This window comes from Uloborus diversus, chromosome 6 (genome assembly GCF_026930045.1).
Source record: "Uloborus diversus isolate 005 chromosome 6, Udiv.v.3.1, whole genome shotgun sequence".
Classification (NCBI taxonomy): Eukaryota; Metazoa; Arthropoda; class Arachnida; order Araneae; family Uloboridae; genus Uloborus; species Uloborus diversus.
Genome location: NC_072736.1, coordinates 161,486,825 through 161,510,676, shown reverse-complemented (window position 1 = coordinate 161,510,676; position 23,852 = coordinate 161,486,825). Strand labels below are relative to the sequence as shown.

General features: G+C 33.4%; 1 protein-coding gene across 1 annotated transcript in view; it reads right to left on the bottom strand.

The window, feature by feature from the left end:
- The window catches only part of LOC129224131 (tyrosine-protein phosphatase non-receptor type 9-like), a 75,571-nt gene that overhangs the window by 6,887 nt on the left and 44,832 nt on the right, over positions 1–23,852 (bottom strand). The window contains exons 11-13 of the mRNA XM_054858547.1: positions 23,184–23,344; positions 5,532–5,761; positions 627–834 (exon numbers count right to left, since the gene is read on the bottom strand). Of these exons, the coding sequence (XP_054714522.1) occupies positions 627–834; positions 5,532–5,761; positions 23,184–23,344 (599 nt within the window). The remainder of the gene's footprint in view (positions 1–626; positions 835–5,531; positions 5,762–23,183; positions 23,345–23,852) is intronic.

Below are 23,852 nucleotides of genomic sequence, written 5' to 3'. Positions count from 1 at the left end.
TGATTTTGGCAATTTTTGACCCCCCCCCCCCTTTTCCCATGTAAGGGTACGTAAGATCTTTCAACCCCCCCCCCCCCCATTCTTACATAAGATTCTATTTCGTTTTTCAAAATAATGAAATAACAAATCTTACATCACTGGAATTGGTACTAAATTCACTGTTATTAAATTTAACTTTTTTGTGTAAGGAAATATGCACTAAAAGGGTGGAATCTAGACTGAATGTTTTTTCGACATTTTTTTTTTTGTATATGATGCGATACTCATTAAAAATAAAACATGCCATACATAGTGTGATTCTTTTATTATAGTTTATATTTATATATTAATAATATATATACACTATTCATCCTTTGTAAAAGAAATAAAAAACAGCTCATTATATGTTTTTTTCCTTCCAGATGCAAATGAAATATAATCCCTGTCAAATCACCTGGCATGCACGATTTCTAATGTAAAATATCGACTTGGAAAATACTACGTAAGAATGGGTTTAACCCATCCCCCAAAGTAAGGGTATGTAGAGATTTTTCCAACCCCCCTCCTTCTCAGGACCCTTACGTGATTAACGTGAATGGTCCCTTAAGCTTAAAACCAAGACGAAATACTAATACGAAGTAAAGTACCTGTCCTGCCAATGCCAGCGCTACAATGGACAACAATAGGAGGCCCAAGTGGATGACCCTGCCAATGGGCTCCTATAGCTGCAACAGCTTCTGTTTGCTTCATTCGTACTTTATCTCTGAAGTCAAGCATTGCCAGAGCAGAGTGTGGTACTCCATAATCTGGCCAACTTGTAAACTGCATATGTACAACATCTTGAGAAGTGCCAAGCTAAAAAAGAAGTTTGAATCATCAGATCTTGAATTCAAATTATTTTTTTTTTGCAATCACGAATTTCAATAGGACCCTACTCATTGTGCTTCCAGTTTCTACTAGTGGCTTTTATCGCAACCATAATTTGAATTCAAGAACTCAATATTCATATGTGAATCCAGGGCTTGGACGCTGAATGCTAGAGGATGGATGCTGGATGTTGTGTGATAGATACGGTTTTCGTGTAAAAAGCATCGAAGTAAAGTTGAGAAGGTCGTTTATAAATAATTTGATTCCGACGCACACGGACAACTGCATTATACAGGGTTCATACTCACTTCGGGTAAAAAGATTCCATGAATTTTCCAAGACTTTTTCATGGTTTCATAAAAATTTTCATGACCTTGTTACACAAAGAGAATAGTACTATTTCATGTCAAACTTGGCAATTATTTCTTTGTATTGTCTGACTAAAGTCTTTATTTTCCTCCAAGCCTCCAACAAATTAAGATAAACTGATAAATTTAATGCTTTATTTTTACGAGTGGTTCAACTAAACTCGGATGCGACTGAATTACACTTTTTGAGCCGGTGTGGTAAAATCAAAAACATGCAAGTCCACTACTACACAATATAAAAAACAAGAAGTGCTGAAAATAATGGTGAATTCAAAATTAGTGATGTCCCAGCAGTAAAATCTGATTACAAAAAAAGGTGGGCGGCTGTTACAGAAGCGGATGCAATAGGATTCCTAAACTCAGATTTGTTTTTATGATCATTAAATTTTCAAGTATTAATAGCTTTTATTAGCAATACTATTAAATCCCTAAAGGTTTCTAATGTTTTTCTTTAGCTACTGTTACTTTATTACTGTCCAAGACATTTTCCCATGACTTTAAATTAATTTCCATGACTTTTGATGAAAATATTAACTTTCCATTACTTTTTCAGGTCTGAAATTTGTTAAACTTTTTTCCATGACTTTCCAGGATTTCCATGACCCGTATGAACCCTAATTATAAGCATAGAAAAATAAAACCAAAGAATAGATGTCCTTCAACGGTCAAATGAAAACAATAAATAATTCGTGATTGCTCAAAAAAAAAAAAAAAAGCATGATCTTACATTAATGTAATTATATTAAGTCAAACACGAAAATAACTCTAACATGAATAAAATACTGCAGTGCTTTTGCTAACAACAGCATTAGATTATGAAATATTTGGCCAATTACAACTAATATGAGAAAAACCATTATTTAAAAACTTGATCAAGAACATTCTTAATCAAATATTTTTCTTCTAGCACATAAATTCATTCAACCTACAAATTAGTTATAATTGCAAAAGGGGAAAAATAATCAATACAATAAATTAATAAAATTATAATATCTTAGCGGAAAACTCCACTAGTTAGCCTCTAATTTAATCTTTCTTTCACTATAAACCAAATTTCCGATTAACCTATTAATTTAGCTGATTATTGCAAAATGAAAAAATCTGAAGCTCTCTCCGATTTACTGAAATGAGTGAAACTATGAACACGACTATATGAAAATTTTAGAATGAAGAGCTCAACAGTCACATAAATTAATGTAGTTGTAAAGTCTTGCAAGAAAAAAAGAATATATCAAAGCAAGATTTTCAACTGGAGGGGGGGGGGGGGCGGCATGCCTCGCTAAGGAGGTGTAGAAGAATTTCAAAGGAAACTTTGAGAGTATAAGAGAATAATAAAAATTAAAAAGTGAAACTAATTTTAATTCAATCAATATTGTGGCTACATATGATAATTACATGATTAATATTCTCTATATAAGTTTACAGAACTGGAATTTTCAAATTGACTAGAGATGCTTTTGAAATCAACACAGATATATTTATTGATCATACTCAGGGACAAAACATCAACCTAAACTATGATTTTCAAGCAAACATGATGTTGAAGCATTTTGGTTAAGCTATTTTCATATTTACTTTGGAAACCTTGAGGTTTTTAGTGCTATTAAAAATTTTTTTCTTAGAATCTGAATTTTCAGCATTAGCATACATAAAGCCAAAATATCAAGCAAGGCCAGATTTTGAAAGTTGTCTGAGGTGTGGCTCAAGATATGTGAAGCAGTATTTAATTTGTGCATGAAATTAGCTATATTTTCCACTAATAACCAATGACCACTTTTCAGTTTAAAATTCTGATTGCACTACAGTCGAGTCCCGACTTACGCGAGGGATGCGTTCCAAGACTCCTCGCGTAAGATGAAATTTTGCGTTTTGGAAAAATATATGCATACGAATTTTTTAAAGCATACCAAATACTTTTAGGCACTTATAAACACTCCTCAAACTGCTCTAAAGCATTCCTTAACCATTACAGTTTCTTCCATAAAGAGCTGAACTTTTACTGTATTTAAAAAATAAAAAACTGTTATTCAACAAGAAATACTTAAGATGCACAAAATGAATGACCAATGGGAATAAAAGACGTAAAATAAAACAACACGGTACGCACTGCATGCAGTAAAATTAAAATGCACAAAATAGTACTGTACAGTAGATACAGTAGCAATATTTACGAGTTAAAAAATGAGGATACTAGTGATGATTTATGCTCCAAGATCAGGTCGTTATTCTTATCTAATACATTTTTAAATACGCTTCACCTTTTATTTAAAACGTTTCAATTTGTGGCTACATCTCCTCAACCTGATCTTTTTATTTATCCACAATGCAAGAGCGCGCGTAGCTTCCATTTTCATGATTTTTACTTTGCTAGACTGCTCTGAGCTTCAATATTGAAACTAAGTTCTAAACTTTTACGGACAATTTTTGGTTTTGACTTTTAATTGTACGTGTGGAAGATTCACTCATACTTATTGTCGCGCTACCTTCGACATTCCGTAATTATTCAAGCATATCGAAAATCTTAACCTTTTTAAATTTTTTTATCAGAAACTTTCTTTTTCTTCACATTTTCAAACTTTAGATAAAGGTGACACTAAGGTGCCATTATGGTTATTTGATGCACTAGACTAGTTTGGCGTGGGAACTTTGGCTTTCAGTGGTGCCCAAAGGGACGTAATAACATTCACGAAATCAATATTTAGTAGCCAATAACGAAGCTGATACTTCCTTCTAAAAAAATTCATGTTGTGGGCAAAAAATTGGAGTTAGCTCTTAAATTCGTTACTCGTGAAAAATTCGCGTTATAGCCGTTTCGCGTAAGTCGGATCACGTTGTAGCGGGAGTCAACTGCACTTATATTGACCTGGCATGGGCATTTAAGGGGGGGGGGGGGGCGCACAGCATAAAAGGTTGAGAATCCCCGTTTTAGACAATGAAGAAATTTCAATGCATAGACTACACTTGAATACAGATAAGATTTTGAAGTACTTCAGATGCAAGTACAGTGGACACCGGTTGAATCAGTGGTAAATTGAATCAGCCGCTTTATGGAATCAAAACTGTTTAGAACAAACGTGTGTGTGATTCATATTTGCTACCCTATCTTCAAAACTCCTAATTTTAATGTTAAATACATATTTAAAATTTTATTCATAGGGTTTCTATAAATATTATATCTCATCTATTTACAAAATATTTTTTGTTTGCATTTTAGTGTTTCCCCTAGACATAAAAAGGGCATTTTCTCAAAAGAATTTCATAGTAAAAAAGTACAATGTTTTGTAGTTTTGTAGAATAATCTTCCCATACCCATTCCAATGGACAAGGGGAAAGAGAGAGTTACGTTTTAAAGTTATGCTGAAGTGACTTTTTACCTTTCGAGGAAGAAAATTTGTTTTTGTGATCAAGTGTTGATAAATTTTGAAGGGGGGTGCAATGAGAAATGCAAAAAGGAGGGCAGAGAGCATCAAAGGATGTCAGAAAGAGGGCAGGTCACAGCGCGCTCCTAAAAATGTCTGAAGGAAACACTACATTTAATATTGATACATGTTTGATATAATTAACTTCCCTTAGATATTCTATTTGCCTCATTTAAAAGTTATATAAAAAACAGTTTAATATTATTTAATATTGAAAACAAAAATCAAAAGCTTGAAACTAAATAGAAAAAGAAGGACTATGAGACCACGTGATCATATGACATACTAAATGGTTATTTTTGGAGATTGTGTTCTATGAGAAATTGTCTAACTTTATTTCTGAATTACATTGATAATTCCATATTCAATAGCAATTCCAGAGTATTTTTTTTTATTTTTGTTCCTTGTGGCTATCTTTGCCTCCCCCCCCCCCCCCCCCGCTTTTCTGGAAAAAAGGGTTACTAAGTAGTGGATAATGCTATACAAATATAGTTATCAATTTTATTTTTCATTCCTTCAATAATGCAATGATGGTAGTAAAAAGTTATGACTGAATTTTAAAACCAATGTAGTGCATTAACAAAAAAGCCTTTTTAAAAACATAGTTAATAACTGTATACACTTCAAAAAACTTAGTCATGTTTAAATATATACAGGAATAAACTTTTAGGATTCTTTCATCAACTGCTTTAAAAAATACCTTAATTTTTCTTAATCAGCCTGTTTATATGATCGTACACAGATTGATAAAAGCATAAGCTATAAAAGTATAATGTACATAAAATTATACCTTTTTGTTGGTTAAAACCAAATTAGATATAATATAATCGGCAAAATCTTATGGTACACAGATTGATAAAAGCAAATCTATAAAAGTATAATGAACATAAAATTATACCTTTTTGTTGGTTAAAACTAAATTAGATATAATATAATCGGCAAAATCTTCTACGCCAGCATTGAAGACATCAAAGTCACCGTACTCTTGGGTGACATTTTCTTCTATGGGCCAATACTGCCCACATTTTACTCTTCCTCTTTCTAAAGCTTTTGTCGTCATCACAATGACTTGGCTTTCTTGTTCCCAAACCATACGCCAAAAATCAGGAAATGTTTTTGGAAGAGGACCTAAGGGAATTCAAGAAACATGAATACAGTAGACCCTCGTTTTATGCGGGTTTATTTTACGAGTTTCAATTGCAGCATTGCAAACTGAGATAAAATTTTCCCCTCTTTCAAAATCCCAACTCCTGAGATTGCAGATAACAAGCAATAAACTGCATTTTGACGGGCCAACAAGCAAGCTTGGGCAACTGAAGACACTTTTTTTTTGCGATTGGTTCTAGAGCTCCTTCCAGAAATAAATTTATTAAACTCGCACAATTCAGAGTTCACAGGAAGAACTTTGAGAAGTGACTAAGGGAAAACAAACTCAATGAGGGGACATCAGTGACACACAACCAAAAGCTTTCACACTGAAAATTTTGAGCCATTTCTAGACAATAGCAAATGATCTGATTTATTAGTGAAGAGAGATCACATCATGGAAATTAAGCGAGTGATCATGAAAGCGTAAATGCCCCACAAAAGAACTACAGAGAATTTTTTTTTTATTGTATGCCAAAAGAATAACATAAAAAGCTCGTTTTAATAAGCACTAAGTTAATTCATGTTTTCTTTATACACGTTGTGCGAATGCATCGGAATAAGCTTACATTAAACTTATTAGTATATACATTTATCTATCACTAGAATGGATTTTTTTTTCATCTACGGAACCTAACCCCCACGTTAACAATTTCTAAGTCTCAATTTACGCAGTTTCAATTTACACGGCATTTCCGTGGAATGTAACTCCCACGTAAAACGAGGGGCTACTGTACATCAATCTTTTAAATTTTATGTCGTCATAAAAATTGCATTTTTATTAGCAATTTTCATCACACATTTTAGACCAAACAGTTGATTTGGTAATGTATGCAACAGCAGAAAAAAAAAAAAAAAACACATAAGTTTATTTTGGTCAATGGTGAAACGTCTAACAGTTCTTAAAACAGCACATAACAAATGTCATTTGAAAAATAAAAACATTGCCACCAATGTAAGACATGACTAGGTAACCACAAAAAATGCATCCAAAACAAAATACAGAGTGTTTATAAAGTTGATACTGATAGAAGAAAATTTATTGCCTGGGGCAAAGTGGAAGATTCACTATATATTTTCAGAACTACAAAAATCGTTGCTCACACACAAGTGTAATAAAGTTGTAAAAAAACTTTTTGAGATAAGGATAAAAATCAAAAAAGAATTATGTAACAAGCATGGTGACTGAATACTTATAAACAATTTATTACTTGGACCTAATAAGATAAAAAATGCAAAAGTCAAGCATAACAATAAATATTGATGACTACTCTCATGCTCTGCAAATTCAAGAGATTCATTAAATTAAAACTCAAGATGCGTGCCAAACAATATATTTTTTTATGATAGACATTTTGATTTTTACTTAAATAAAAAAAAATAAATAAATAAATAAACTTTTTATTTTACTTTTTTATATATTTTACATTTATTCATTTATTGGTAGTTTACAAATTTGGGCATTGATTTTTGCAACTTAAATTTCATTTAAAAAAAAGGTAAATTCCCTGCACTTTCCAGGTATTTAAGGAAATTTTCAAAATTCCCTGGGTTTCCCCCTTTTTTTAGCTGATCTTTGAATTTCCTGTATTGTCTATGTTTTTACAGGCTTTCCTGTGTTGTGGCAATGCTGTTAAAGGGAAAAAGTTCCGAATTTCGGTCTTGTTTATTTCGGGATTCTAAAATTTGCGTCTCACATTGCATGAAAATTTTAAACTATCAATATTATGTATCACTAGTATCTATTGGCTGCTCATCGTTGGAGAGAAAAGCGGTAATAGCTAAACTAGAGGTTCCCAAACTTCAGACCTCCGCAGACCCCCTCCGTAAAAATTAGGAAATTCGCCCCCCCCCCCATGCAAAAAAAAGGTTTTACAGTTAAATCTTTTTTTTTTTTTTTTTTTCAAATATAATTTTACGCTTTTTCCTTTAAATTTATTTATTCAATGTTCTGTATATTTTTCAGAATTATTGTTTGGTTTTCATTTTTTTACATTATTATTTTGAGTTATGGAAGTAACACTCTATTTGAAATTCATTTAGGAATAAAAATGCTATCATCAAATTTCTACAAGTTTACTAATAAAAATGAACTTTAGAAGTTAGTGAACAAAGCACTGTTAGCCAGGTTTAAGTGTATTAATTTTTCATATGAGATGTATTTTTATGTCGCATTAGGATTTTAATTAATAAACACGGTTCTGGCAAACCTACCCTGGCAGCGTCGTAATGCTGTGATTAGGATCTGTGTTGCATTCTCAATCTGCGTTGCGTTTGCATTGTACTTAAAAAAGTTTTGTAACAAAATGAACTTGGTAATGTTCACAAAATTAATTAATGTGTAGTGTGTTTACTTCTGAGAGTTCCGAGGGGGAGGGGCTGCTGCGCCCTTTATGTACTTATGCAAGAACTTTTTTGTTACTCATAAATATGCTTTCTTTTTATCAAAAAGATCGTTACTCGTCCTACAATATCAATTTTATTTAATGCTTTTGCTGGATAGCACCGCAGAACCCCTGGCATGGACTCGCGAACCCCGGGGGTCCACAGTTTGGGAAACTCTGCCCTACACCCTTTTACTCCTCTGTGTTAACATTTCAGTCAAGTTTTCTTTCAGATAAATGAAATTAAAAAAAAAAAAAAATTTGAATTTTGATTTCTTGAATTCAAATTATGTTTTTCGCAATCACGAGTGTGTGTATGTAAGCGTGTGTGTTTGTTTGTGTGGGGGTATGTGTGTTGTGTGTAGGGGTATGTGTATGTGTGTGTAGGCATGTGTGTTTGTGTCTGTGTGCAGGCATACGTGGTGTACTCCAATTTCTTCCACACTTCCGGTAGACCCGAGGGACTAGGGGGAGCAAACAATAGCGCTTATCGCAGCCGAAGAGCTCCAGTCATACCTCCTGTTGAGTTTGGGGGCGAAAGGAGTTTGAAAATACCAAGCTGTTTTTCCTGTTCTTTTCCCATTAAGTCTCACTCTTTTAAAAGTTTCTACTATTGAAAATGAAGTTGGCGAGTTCTTGGCGTCTTAAAGAGTTGCCCACTCTTAAGCAGGGGTGTGTGAAAAGAAAAGAGAAAAAAAAAAGCACGTGTGTCCAGTTTCTACGATTTCAAAATGACGTATCATTCATTCAGTCTAACCTATTTAAGACGAAACTGTTTGAAATTTAAAACATATTTACTTGCTACCAAACCTATTTTTGTTTGAATAAAAAATTTTCGCTTAAAGAGAGGATTGTGTACCATTATCTGCTCTAAAAGTTTTTGTGTTCGAATTTCAAATAATAGTGAAAAAGAAAAAAGCTTGCTAAAGTGCTTATAAACTAAATCACAGAATGCTCGAAAACCTGCATTATTTAAAAATTTTAAAATGGCCTATTAGTCATGAAATGTTTTTGACAAAACTTTAACTTTATGACATTTAGGAGTTTTAGGGTGGGGCACAGGGTTCCGAACCTCCCCCTCCCGGGAATAATTTAACAATACCATTAACTATTTTTCAATATACTAGGGAGCTCTGCCCCCCGCTCGCTAACGCTGACCAAGCCCCGAAAGTTGCTTAGCAATCTTATTTGATTCTCAACGATTTAAAACGTCAATTATAAAGAAACAGGTTAAAAATGCATTATGAGCTCTCTTTGGAACAAAAAGCATCCCTTCCCCGGGTTTCAAAATAATTTGTACTAATTTGCAGAGCGATAAAGATTAGGAGTAGTGATGTTCCGGATATCCGTATCCGCGGATATCCAAGGGAAAGTAAAGATCCGTATCCGCTACTTTTTGACGGATCTTAAACGGAACTTTTCTATTCTAAAAATTCCTAAATATTTGAATAAAAAACTCTCCGTTTAAATTAGGTTTTATTCCCTTTTTAAATTATAAGGTATCATTTCAGAAGCAAATTTGTACCACCCGTTGCAAAACCGGAGATATTAATAAAAACCGACTTCACGTTTTTCACGTCATATTAGTAAAAACTTACCCGTACGTTAAAAATATTGGCCTCAAATTGAAAGAACTAAGTTTTTCTTCATTTGATATTTGTTTGGAACTTCCAAGTTATATGCAGTAAAAGCTATAATCTTGTCAAGGAAATTTTAAATGCAATTCAAAGCCTTTATACGCGTGATAGGTAGCTATTTCATAGTCGGTAAGGAGAAAAAGTTCAATGATTTAAAATTTCTATCCGCTGTCAGTTCATATTTGTTAACAATGTGTGTTTTGACCCGCAAAATCCATCTCAATATCGGGTCGGCCCTCTAGGACATGTTTTTTTTTTTTTAATTTTTAGTTTAACATTAGTTTCTGTTATTGATTTGGGGTTTCTGTCATTCTTCATTTTGGTTTTTCTCGGCATTCTTCAAAGAAAAGTGAAACTAAATTCTCTATTAATTGTTTGTAAAGGTTTTCTCGGCTCTGTTATTCTGTCGGTCAGATTAAGTTGGGTGGAATGGGTCAGTGCTGCATTTATGCTGAAATAAAATGCGAAAAATTATTTCTAGCCTGTCCAGTAGCAGCTTTACACTCTTGCTCCTGTATCCTACATTTACCGAGGAAGCTAGAAATAATTCTTCACATTCTATTTAGGCATTAATGCAGCGTTGACCCGCAGTGGCGTACCGAAGGGGGGGCGGAGGGGGCGGTCCGCCCCAGGCCCCGCTTTGACATAGGCCCCCAAATTTCAATTTTTGGTTTTCACCAATATTGTCGCATATCTTGGTTTGAATGCTTAAATAAGTTGGCTTAATAAATCATAATTTTTTTAAAGAACAAATATTTGTTCACAGTGACTCCTCTTCGGGATCAATGGAGGGTTTATGATACCCAGGCCCCGCTTTGACATAGGCCCCAAAATTTTAATTCGTTTTCTTTTTCGCCAGACGTGCCTTATGTCATGGTTTAGATAAATAAAAAGTTGACTTTTTATGTAGAATGAATATTTTCTCAGTGACTCTTGCCTAAACAAACAGAGGGCAAATTATGTCCCACAGGCCCCGCTTTGACATAAGCCCCGAAATTGTATCTTATTTTTTCCAGTAGATCTGTCATATACATCATGATTAGAAATATTAATCAGTTACCTATATATGCGAGTATATATCATAAATTTTGTTAAATATGACTTTTTTTCATAGTGACCCGTCCTAGTGTTCAAAGGCACATGAGCGCTTGGGCCACGAATTTAATGGGGGCCCCAAATTTTTAAATTAACTAAACCTATAAAAATCATTGGCTTTTATTTCTTTAAGTACTTTCAGCAAAGTTTTATGCTTTTTTTTTTCAAAAAATTTATAAAAAAAAAAACTAATGCATAACAGATGCACGTTTATAATTTTTGATCATTACAGTATAAGCTAAAATATCTGTTTTATGTTTTGTTTTGTGTATTAAGACTACGATGGTTAAGTCTTAATTCATACACTATTTTTGAAACCAAATTCAAACATATAACCAAGAAAATCCATTCCTAAATGAGAAGTCTATCCTTTGTGGCGTTGGAAAAATCAGCCAGATAAATTTTTCTTTTTTCCAGCTGCACTTTTGTGGTTTTAAGTTTCGTCTCCTGCCCGAAGCTCTAACTTCTAAGAACAAATCGGACCCCTTCTGACTCAAGCAAATGGGTCTTCCTTTTTGCTATGCCCCTTTCGACAGCGTAAAACTGTTTAATTGGTCAATCCTTCGGGACTTTTGACTTTGACTGCATAATACTTCCTTCCATCCATTCTATACTCGATTGCAAGCTTACTTGACTATGGAGAAATGAGATGCGGCCAAGCAAAAGATATAGTTCCTAGCCCTTTGTCCGATAATCGGGGGAAATTACGCTCTTCGCTTTAGAAATCGGATTAGTTAGTTAAACCCACGTATACGCAAAATTTTTTTGTCTTAATTTCTGTCGAACATTAAATATTTTCAATTCTACCAGCGAAGCCGCGCGGAGCGTTTTCTCCACTTCAATCAAACGCGCCAGGCGAGTATAGGGTCACACCAGTTTTTTTGTCTGAAGAACGTAAAGAGCGGTTTTTTTTTTTTTTTTTTTGTGAGTGAGACCTGCAGAAAAGTTTTATTTAGACTGTGAATGTGTGAATTTCATCCTTATTTAGGTAAGCATGTTTTTAAAATATTTTTCTCTGAGATTAGGTGATGTTATCAGGGAAATAGTTCCCTGGTGTGTCTTGCTCAAAGGAATAGTAAAGGGTTTTTTTTTCTGTAAAAGCCAATTTTTATCCTAAAATTAATTAAATCTGGAATGCCTAAACGTTTCTGTTCACTGTACTTGGATGTTCAGATGCAATAAATTTTCAAGATACAATATAATTTTAGGACTTTTTTCTGTTTTTGATATTTTCTGACAAAGCACAATTTTATTAAAATTATAGTATTTACTTAATTTTACTTAAAACCATGTGCTTTACTGTGGTATTTACAATAGTGTCCGAAATCAAACCAACACTATTGAAATATGTAAAAATATACCACTTAAAATAATTACTGTAATATATGGTACGTACACAGAGTTTGAGAAACTTCAGTTTTAATACCAGGTAGGCCCCCATTTCGAGTAGCGCCCCAGGCCCCCATCTGTCTTGGTACGCCACTGTTGACCCGTTCCTTCCAACTCTCCCTCAATTTTAACGGAGATTCCTTTAAAGAGTAAATCATAGTCTTGATTATATTTTCGCCGTAGATGACATTTTTTGAAGAAGCAGTGTTATTATTCTGACGGGAATATCTTCCGTAACAAATTAAGCCCTTGGATAATTGAATTGGGTAAAACAAATTGAGATCCGTATCCGTGGATCTTGACACTAATGATCCGGATCCGCGGATCTACTTTTTTGACGATCCGGCACTTTACTAGTTAGGAGGCTCCTGCGCATTGCAAAACTGCAGTTGTATACGTTTGAAAAATCGCGTTCATAATCATGATCTCTACTAAAATGTTTTGCTCCTTAGCTCGGGGCTTGAATTGAGTTGAGCCTAAGATTTTCCGTTAAAATCACAACCTTAAAATTTGGGATTAAGAAAGAAGAAACAAACGAATCGAAAAGACGTAACTATGGCAGCGACAAATAAAGCACCAATAATTTGAATGGAAATGAGATTTTTCGAACTTGATAAAAACTACTTGTAACTTTTTCTTCTTTGGAGCTAGAAGCTAAGTTTTTCGACCATAGGTCGAGTTATATCTGGAGTAAAAAAAGCCACTAATTCCAATGGTGTCCAAAAAAAAACTGTGCGACAATTCCTTCACTTTTTACTAATAAATTTAATGAAGAATGTAGTGCCTAAATTTTAGTTTAGCCTAAACGAGCTAAAAATAATAACTAGCGTCGTAATTACATTAGAGCATTGAAACAAATTGCGTAGAACGCGGAACATTCTACCCTTTCCAACGATATATCTAGAGTGCTCGGGAAAAAGAGTATAAGTCGCGCCTACATTCAGATCAAAATGATATAAGTCAAATAATTTAATTATTTTCAACAATATAGTTCAAATGAAGGTTAAGCAATGTTGATTTACTAATTTTGAAAAAGAAAATTGTAGTAAACATTGTGAAAATAAACAAACACCTGATGGAGTGGTCTACTTCTGAAATCTAGAAGGAAAGCTGTGGAAAAACAGCTCCCCTTAAAATCCAGTATTTTTGACTTATACTCTTTTGCCCGAGCACCCTAGATATAATATTTATATATACAAAAAAATTAATTACAGAAAAACTAATTAGAATTTTTAAAAACAAAACCGTAGGAGCAAACCACAGGAGCGGGACTCTAAGTAATTTCGTACAAAATTTCAAGGCTGTAGGTGTGTATGTGCTATAGGGTCTCCTTGACGCTGTCCCGCCACAGACTTCCTTTCAAAATTTTCTTTGACCTTTTTTTTTTTTAATATAAAGGGATTTCTTCATAACAGTATTCACAATTTTAAATTATTTCTTTTAAAACACACATACCTACGCAAGAAACAAATTTCAATAAAATTACGTTGGTTTGCTATGAGAATAATATTGCAGTGGGCAGAGACTTACGAATTTCGAAGTCAAGGGTAGATAGTTTCACGATTTGTTTATTAATTCTTCAGTAATTGTTTAGTAAATTAAAATAAAAAAGATTATTCTTTTTTTTATATATATAACCTCTTTTTTAAGCATTATGACAATGATTCTATGTATTACTGAGCATTTTATGTCAGTTAATAGTTAATCAGCTTAAATTGTTTTTAAAAATATTTCACCACTACATCCGAAATGAGTTAGTACGTAATTTTATGTACTTAAAAGTAGTTTAATTGGCTCTAAGAGATCTTTAAAAACATTTTAAAGGGTCCGCGCGGGAATAGACTGGGATCCCGCGCCCTTTTTCGTTATTCATTACTAACAAGCTAATTTTCCGTTAGTAGCTTCATTTTGTCGAGACGCCCAACATTAGCCTGTACAAAAATTTTGTAAGTGGTAGAACATGGGTATTAAGGACATAGTTTGTTGATTTGGCGGTTATCAAATATTTATAGCTAACTGATTTTTTTTTATAATTCTCATAATAATTATCTAAATTAGCCGAAAAAATATAGTCCTACAAAATGCACGATTTGATCAAAGATGTCCCACTTTTGCAACATGTACTATTTACGAAGACATGAAATATAATTACTATCCAGCTGAATTTTTTTTAGTCAGTTAGTTAATATTTATATAATTTAAGACACACATTGTCCTACAAATAGCGTGGTATGCTTTCCTGGTCCGACACTCCAAAGTTGAAGAGTACAAATCCCAAATATAAAAATAATTACTATCAAGTTGAATCTTCGTGAGTAGTTTCGTTTCAATGAGACGCCCAACAGTTTCCTTTGCAAAAATGCTCGATAGTGGCAGGTATATGATATGTTGTATATACGTAATTTAAGAAAGTGCAATGAAGTTTTCACTTTTTATTTCTGTTTTAGTGTGTGGATTGACTAGCAAAATTGCTCAATTTTAAAGACCTGTATCTTTTTTACAAACCAAATACAAAAAACAATATGCATAACATGTATAGTACTTGAATGGAATATTCAATTGGCCAAGAAATTTTATTTTTAATTCCATCCCCTTTAGGTTTACAGGGGTCTAAAAATGTCATTTTTACGATTTTTGAGGGGCTGTAATCTATAAATGGTGCACAAACACACAGCAAGATTTACATATTCTGTTTAGCATGGTTCCAGTGATTAATTTTTGCCGTATTTCATTTTGTGTTTCCGTCCACTACGCGAGTTATCCCCCCTTTGAAATAAGTAAAATTTTTACATTTGACCCTGAACTTTAATCTGTTGCCGTTATTTTAATTATTAACTTACAGCTTCTTAACTCAGCATGTAAGACTATCAATTTGTGCACTTCAACATCAAAGCGTTAAATTAACTGTCATAAATAATTCAAATAGATTTCGACCAAAATGCAAAGATCTAAAAGTCCCATTTTTGACTACGAAAATCACTTTTGATGACCCCTAAAAAATCAAAGGTCCAGTTGAGAGAAAAAATAAAAGTGGTTTTAAATATCTTTCATATCCAGCTTTTAGGGATATGAATTTCAAAAAAATTAAAAATGGTCGAGCGCACCCATCCGTCGAACCTGTATGAATTGACCCATAAAACACAAAGAAAATGCTCTTTTTCTGAATTTTATTTTAGGTTTGGAAATCAAAAACCAATTTTGAGTTTCTTCAAGCAAATAGTAGAAACACAGCTCTATATTCTTGAAAAATTTTAAAGTTGTCTGAATTTTCCCTCATTTGAATTTTTGTGTCTATGTGAAGGGGAAAATAATCATTTTACAAAATGTCACTAAGTTTAAAACTGATTTTGAAGACAAAGGAGTTAAAATACAACTTCAAAAGTAAGGTATTTCTTTCATGATACTTAGTACATTATTAGGTATTAATTTCATCAAAGCTAATGCATTCCTTAAAGATTGAGATTAAAAAATAAAATGCTCAATTACGAGAAAATTGAAATATTTTGAGTTTTTGAAATTTGGTTAAAAGTTAACTATAATAACTTTCAAAATTTTACTGACATCAGATTAATTACCCTACTCTATAGATTGTAACAATATATAACTTTTATGTTTTCATTAAATAGTTAATAAGATACAAGCCTTCAAAAATGCAACATTTAGCATTTATGAGAATGCTGTTCAATTTGACCAATTTTCAATCGCATGTAACTATTCAAATAAAAAATTTTAAGCAAAAATATTTTAGATATTTTTATATATGCATAAAAGGAACCTGTATACTAAATTTCATAAAAATCTGTTACCAAGTGGCCACCAGAGTGGCCACCAGTTTTTTGCGATTTTTGCTCATTTCGTATGGAATGACCCTTATATAGATATTAACTAACTGATCAAAAAAATTCATCTGGTTAGTAATTATATTTCATGTCTTCGTAAATAGTACATGTTGCAAAAGTGGGACATCTTTGATCAAATCGTGCATTTTGTAAGACAATTTTTTTCCGCTAATTCAGATAATTATTATGAGAATTATAAAAAAAAACAGTTAGTTATAAATATTTGATAACCACCAAATCAACAAACTATGTCCTTAATACCCCTGTTAGCTACCACTTACAAAATTTTTGTACTGTCTAATGTTGGGCGTCTCGACAAAATGAAGCTACTAACGGAAAATTAGCTTGTTAGTAATGAATAACGAAAAAGGGCGAGGGATCCCGGTTTACAACTTTTTTTAATAAAAAAAGTTCCCATGAAGGGGGCACTTTTTACTTTTCTGGGCCCCTGCCAAAAACTGTCTGTATCCGCCCCTGCCTTTTAATTACTGTTTTATTTTATTGTTACTGCTAACAATTAAAACGCGGAAGTGCAGTTTAACCGAAGCGCCAAACATCGAAGCATCGGCCCAGTGCTGAACGAAGCTTCGGCTGCTTCTTTTCTTTAATTTTTAGCCATGAATACTCGAATTCATAATAAATGCATGCAATATGATACTGTACTACAGATATTTTAATATGTATAGCGTCACAAAACATTTCCTGCTTACTGTTTTATTTTTAAACTAATTTCACTAATTGAAGTACCTTAGATCCTTAACGTAACATAACATAATCTTAACATTATACTTAATTTGAAATTTTTGAAGTCAAATTAAAATTGTTCTAGTTATGTACATGTATTTTTTCTTACTTTACTTATCTTTCAGAAAAAATTCTTTTAGTAAGAGAGTTAACGCATTTGTTTGGAACTAGCCCCGCTTAATCGAATATCGTCGATTCCAAGAAATATTATTCGATAAAGCGGGTTATTTGAATATGCGAGAAAATTTTATTCACCTTTCTAATTTGACAACATTTGTCACATAATACTAATAATAAATAGATCGCTGCATAAAGAAATGTTATTGCTAAAATGTTTTTTAAATAAGCTAAATTTAACAGCAAAATAGTTCAACAATTAGTACAATACATTACAAGTACGTATGGAAATTATAAAAAGTAACCTACAGCTTGAGTTATGAAATCGTTGTTTTGGCACCTTTTTTCAGAACGTTATTTTTTGAAAAATTCCATAAATTGCTTGTACTCAAGATCTTTTTGGGAACACTTTTCCGACTCCCTTTTTTCCCTTCTCGTCTACCGCATCTTACATTTAATATTTATCAATTCCTCATCATCGCCTAAAGTGCGTATATTTATTTGCGTTATTTAATTTCATTATCGACTGCTTTTTTTTGTAATGACAAAGACAAAAGAAATTTTTAAATTTCTTTCACTGTTCTTTTAAAAACATTGAAAACGTGGTCATGGAATATCGATGTTGTTTTTCACGCCTTCAACGACAATCATTGTTCTTGCTTAATTTCTTTCTAATTTATTCAAGATTTTTCCCCACAAAATTATTTGCTAAAGCTGATTAATATTATTCGATTATCCGGGGAAATTGTTGCATTAAGCGAGGATATTTAACATTGCGTCTACGTGGAAATATTCGGTTCCAGGGGATTTTGTTCGTAAACGCGGGGTATTTGCATGTCCGCTACCCGATTAAGCGGAGCTGACGTATTTATTTTGAAAAAAAAAAAAAAAATCACAAATAACTATTTTCTTTAAAGTGATAAAACGTGGATGCGCAAAGAATAGTCTCTTTCTTCATATTTTGCTTTATAAAATATAAATAATAAAAATTCATTTTCAATTAACTTTTTTTTGCTTAATTCGTAGGATGTTTTATAATCCAGGACTATTATAAATAATCTTGAACAATCTCTACGGGAAAATATTTTATGGAAGAAGCCGAAAAAAGTTACCCCCCCCCCCCCCCATTTTTTTACTTAAATGAAAAAAGTTCTCTTGAGACTCTTTTTAAAATGTTTTAAAAGATTTCACTTCTCATGATTCGGCCAGTACGATGCTGTGGTGAAATAGCCGAAACTTCGTACCATGTCTATTTATAGTAATAATTATTTTTCATTGTTTTTGCCAACCGGAATTAGTATGCGAGCATTATGACAGTATACTAAGAAATCTAAATCTTAGCGTCTAATTCTAAAAAGTACGCTAAGAAATCGTCTTAAAGTTCTGTATCGGAAAATAATTTTAGCTAGAAAGATTATTGAAAGTTAGGAAAAAGGATCACATGAAAGCACCCTATTATTTACGGCTAGCTTCACACTTACAAGGCTTTCCAAGAATTTTCGGGAGAACCGGACGCTCTTTCGAAAGGAATGCAACAATTTGGCGTGTTATCTTTCCCTTGGCGAATGCTTTCCGCGGGGATTTACAATTGTTTTCGTGACCAGTAATGGCGGACATACGGATTTGTATTGAACCTGCTTTTTAAGTTTCTTTACTTGCACAAAGGAAGTTAAAGACAATAGTTACTCTGACAGCTCACCTGTCATCCTTATCAGCAAGGGGAAGAATTTGGATGTAGCCGGCATACGTGTGTGAGTAGATGTGTGTATGAATGTGTGTAGATGTGTGGGGGGGGGGGGTTGTGTAGGTGTGTGTAGGCATATGTGCTTGTGTCTGTGTGCAGTGCAGGCATGAATGTGTGGGTAGTTTGTATGTGTGTGTATGTGTTTGTGCATGTGTAGGTGTCTGTATGTAATTGTGTGTGTGTGTGTATGTGTGTGTATGAGTTTGTGTATATATGTGTGTGCATGTAGTTGTGTATATATGCGCGTGTGTGTAGGACATGGATGCAACCTGGAGAGCAATAAGCAATCGTGATTGCTCAAAAAAAAAAAAAAAAGAAAACCAACTGTTATTTCTTTTAAAATATGTTTTTGCTCAATACAGATCGTGTTCGGACAAATTGTTCCGATGTAAACAAACAAACAACGTTGAATCGGTAGTGACGTCATTCGGGCGATTCACTCATCTGAACTGGATTGGGTTTTGGCTAGTTCCTGCATGTGATAACCATGAGATGTTTTCTAAAGTTTTCGTGTGTGGCAACAGTGCTTGTTGTTTTGCATAAGGGATTAAAATTTCAGATGTTGGTTGTGCCAACATGTGTTTTGAAGGATATATAATGCTGCAGGTTTGAGGGCTCTCCCTCCCTCCCTCAATGTTTTTTGTGTGTGATGTCTGCATGTTAGTGTCGTCCAGTCCAGTTCAAAGAAAAATGGCGCAATTGTCTTGAATATTCTATTTCATGAAGATGTATTTTTCTAAGGTAATTCGAAATAAGTTGTGTGCCATTTTGATGAGATGTTTGTTGTTAGAATAATGTTATATTTTTAATGTTTCTGTTGAACTGTATTCAATGTAAGTCTTGTCTAAATCATTGTCTAAGTATTAGCTCATCCAATATGCTAAAAAAATAAAAGGTTATTTTTTTCTTCAGACTTTGCTCGTCATGTGCTTTTTTTCATCTGCTACTCTGCTGAATATTTCCGAGGTCTGAAATGCTTCCTTCAGGCCTACACTCTGGACACAGGCCCGTCATGTAGGGAGGTCAGGAGTGATCAACTGCCCCCTAGGGGCAGTGGCGGATACACCCGGCGGGCAACCGGGCATTTGCCCGGTGGGCCGGTCATGTTTCGGGCCGATCAGTTGCCCTGTCTACCAACAGTAAAATGTAAATTCTCTAGCTTCAATCCCTCTTTACGCATGGGTTCAAGCCCGCGGATGGATGGTGAAAGGCCGTCGCTAAGGGGCCGTGGGGGTCTACACCTGCCCAGTTTTTTAGAAATGGGGCCGCCAATTTTATTTTAGTAATCCAATAAAAAACAGAAAAACAAGGGCAGTATTTAAAAGTTAAAATATTTTTTTCCATTTTTCAATTTCATCGATGAATTGCAATTCTCATTTACCTTACTTATGAATGGCAATTCAAAATTGCTATGAATTGTAGTTCATAACAATTACGATAAAAGTGACAAAAAGTATTTTTTTAATAAGGCTTTAACGGAAAATGCAATTTTAAAACACAATTTGGAGCATCCAAAATTCTGTATTATAAAGATTATTTAAGTAAAGACCTCCTAAATGTGCGTTTCTAACATTTTTTTTTTTGCGAAAAATAAAATATTCAGTTTCTTTCACTCAATATCCCTCGAAGGGTTTCAAACCCACGGTTGAAGGTTCAAACCCTTCAGTTTAAAAATGATTACATAAAAAAAATGTGATTATCAGGGGCCGCCGACACACCGACCTTTTCTACCATTTACCTTTCCTATTTTTTTAAAATGAAAAATATCATCCTGAAAATCAGAGTTATATATATAGAAAAGTACACATGCCCCAGAAATACGGTTTAACTAGGAGAAAAATTAAAGTATAGCGAGAGAGATTGAAAATATTGAAATTAATAGTCACACTAGTATGTTTGAAATGTTTGAATGTAAAAACCACGTATGAATCGAAAATTGAAACAAAACTTTATCAAGAAGTGAAAAAGGAATGATATTTAAAATAAAATAGAGTAAAAAAAAGAAAGAAAAGACCTAAGATTTTAAGGTTATTTAAGGTCACCAAAGCACCAGATCAGTTCAAGAAAAGTTTTTTTTTTTTACCTGGGGCCGCAGATAGCTTGCATTTCAAACAATTAAAAATACTAGGCTGTAAATTGAAAATTTTATTATGGAAAATCTAAATGTAAATGGTTTTTTAAGGAGAACACTGTTGAAGGGTGTTTCAATATTATGTATCAATGAAATAAATGAAAAAACATTGGGACGTAGCCAAAAGGGGGGAAGAGAGGGATCAAAAAGAGCTTATATCTTCCTCTTTAGTCACCAAAACTTGCCTAAAGTGCGTATTTAAAACTTAGGAATTTAAGGAATTCCTGGGTAAAACTCCCGAACCTCATTCCTTAGCTTAACGTCATTAAAGATGGCCTAAAACAGCGTATTTGGGATTTCAGCTTCGAAAAACTTCGAGGAGAGTATTTCCGCCACAATCGACCTAGAAACGCTCCCACCCCATCATTAAAGAGCGTCAGAAACCAGTGTCAAAAAAATTTCGGAGGCCCCATAAGCATCTCCTTCCCATAATATCATCGAAAATCGTCTAAAATTACCTTTTTTGAGCTTCAATGACAAAAAGAAAAAGAATCCCCACTTTTCCCATAACATCATGACAGAAGATTTTTTGACCTATTACCAAAAATTAAATTAAAACCTCAAATTTAAATCTAAACACCATACACCAAGCAATTTTTGTAACTGGCCATAGTCCTTTCCCTATCGATCTACTTCGGTTCTCACTTTCAGATTCTGTATCATGTAAAAGTACATGTCATGGTGTCATGGACTCACAGGTACCCCAGACCTTTATATCTTTCATTGTCCACTAACCTCATCTTTCAGCATTAAATATTAACCCTCTAATTTCTCTTTCCGAAGTTTCGATTGTTTACCGGGTAAAAGCCCCCGATCCTCTCTTCTTAGTAACACTATGAAAAAACGTTTATAACTCCGTTTTCGAATATACAGCATCGAAAAATTTCAAAGTAAGTACCCCTCCTCTCTCCCTCTTCGTCATCATCAATAAAGCAGGTCAGAAATCTCGTTTTTATTAATGCTTCAATTTCGAAAAAATTCCAAGTAGAGCCTCGCCATAACTCCTGTTCTTAAAATCATCGAAGGTCGGTAAAAATTTCGTTTTTGGAACTTAACTTTTGAATAACAGTCGATGTCCTAGATTTTATCAAAAAAAAAAAAAAAAAATGCTTACAATTGCCTTTTTAAGATTTCAATTTCAAAAAAATTCTTGATGGATGTTGCTCAAATCTCTCTTTTCCCTAGCATCACCCAAAATCATTTAAAACTGCGTTTTCAGAGCGAATATTTTGAAATTTTCCCGGACCTCAGCTTCCTAACATAATTGAAGATAATATATAAATGCAAGTTCGGAGTTTCACTTCAAAAAAATTGCCGGAAGAGGACCCTCGAACCTCCACTCTCCCTAACATCACCAAAGATCATCTAAAATTTCGTTTTCAGGACTACAATTTGAAAAAATTTCAGCGGAGAGACCCCAGGACCCCATATTTCTGACTTAATGTTAAACTTACAATTAGGTTTCTAATGCTAATATTTTATAACTCAAAAAAGCAAGAAAATCAATCTATTCCCCGTCTCTCTCTGTATTGATACATGTGTTTGAAAAAACTGAGGGGTCGCATACACCCCTCGCCTCCCTAATAACCTCCCTATTCTAACTTGAGTAATGTTAGAAGATATCATTACGGAAATAATCAATACAGCACCAGGCACTTAAAAATACTTGGATTATTACAATCACCTTTTTTTTTTTTTACAAACAAGGGTTTAGCTTATCTTGTATCAATTGCTCACCATTAAAACACAGAAAAGAATCCCATTTGTTAAATTTTGTTTAACAGAAAGTATTTAATTTTTTTTAAAATAATTTCCTCATATTTAAGTGATATCGTTTTCTAATCATTTTTGTAAAAATTAGTATCTATAGAAACTATGGGGCCGCGACATCTCTTTATGCCAGGGCCGATTTCTTTAACCAATCCGCCACTGCCTAGGGGGGTAGGTGTAAAATAGATAATTTTACACCTACCCTTTCTCTGGCTTTCAAAAATTGATGTTTTCACATCTAAATGGGCGTTTATTTTTCTGATAAAATTTTCATCAAGTATAACCCTTTGCCTCCCACAAAAAAGCTTCATTTTGCAGCTTATATTGAGTGATTTGCTATCTATCACTAAAGATAAAGTGACAAAAATCATACAATTATATGCTCAAAGTGTAAATGAAGAAAAATTGATGGCTATTGGTTATTTTTAAGGTTTTTCAAAAGATAAGAACCCCTAAGGTCCCTTAATTTTTTTTAAAAACAAAAAAGCCCCTTCTAAGAACTTTTTAAGGAGTACGAGAGCAATGTAAGCAAAGAAGTTACACTTCATACATACCTTGAGTAGAAATAAATGCATTTCGCTGTTTATACCCATCAACGAAATTAGCATTTATATAATCCGAATAGGGATCTTCATCTACAATAGATAATTTTACACGGCTGTGATCATAACAAAGCACGTCTGTATATCGATTCTTTTGCTGATTGGGCTTTATCCTAAACATAGAATGGCTCTGATTAATTGTTTTAATTCAAATACATGACAACTTTATAATTAAATTATATGAAAAATAAATATTAAAGTATTTAAAATATCTTAATCAATAACATAAAGTAAAAACACAAGCCTTGAAATGAGACTTATTTCTCTAAATTTACAAAATATGTCGGCGAGTACGCTAGCATTAGTATCCAAAAAGCATTGAATGAGCTAGAGACAAATGGATAACTGATGTACAAAAAACACTTGAACTTAAGACTTCATCACAAGCAAGCTTGTTGAAATTCTACCATTACAATACTATTTTCATGAACACCTTTGATACCTCTGAAACTCCAGGGGTTCGCGAACCACCAGCTGGAAACCCATGAGCTATTCAAAATGCAATAGCTATTCAAATGCTATTCAATGAGCATTCAAAAAAATCTAATATTGCATTTTTTGAACTTCCATATTGAAAAATTGCTTTGGGGAAGTCCCTGAACCTCATCCCTTCTTTTAACG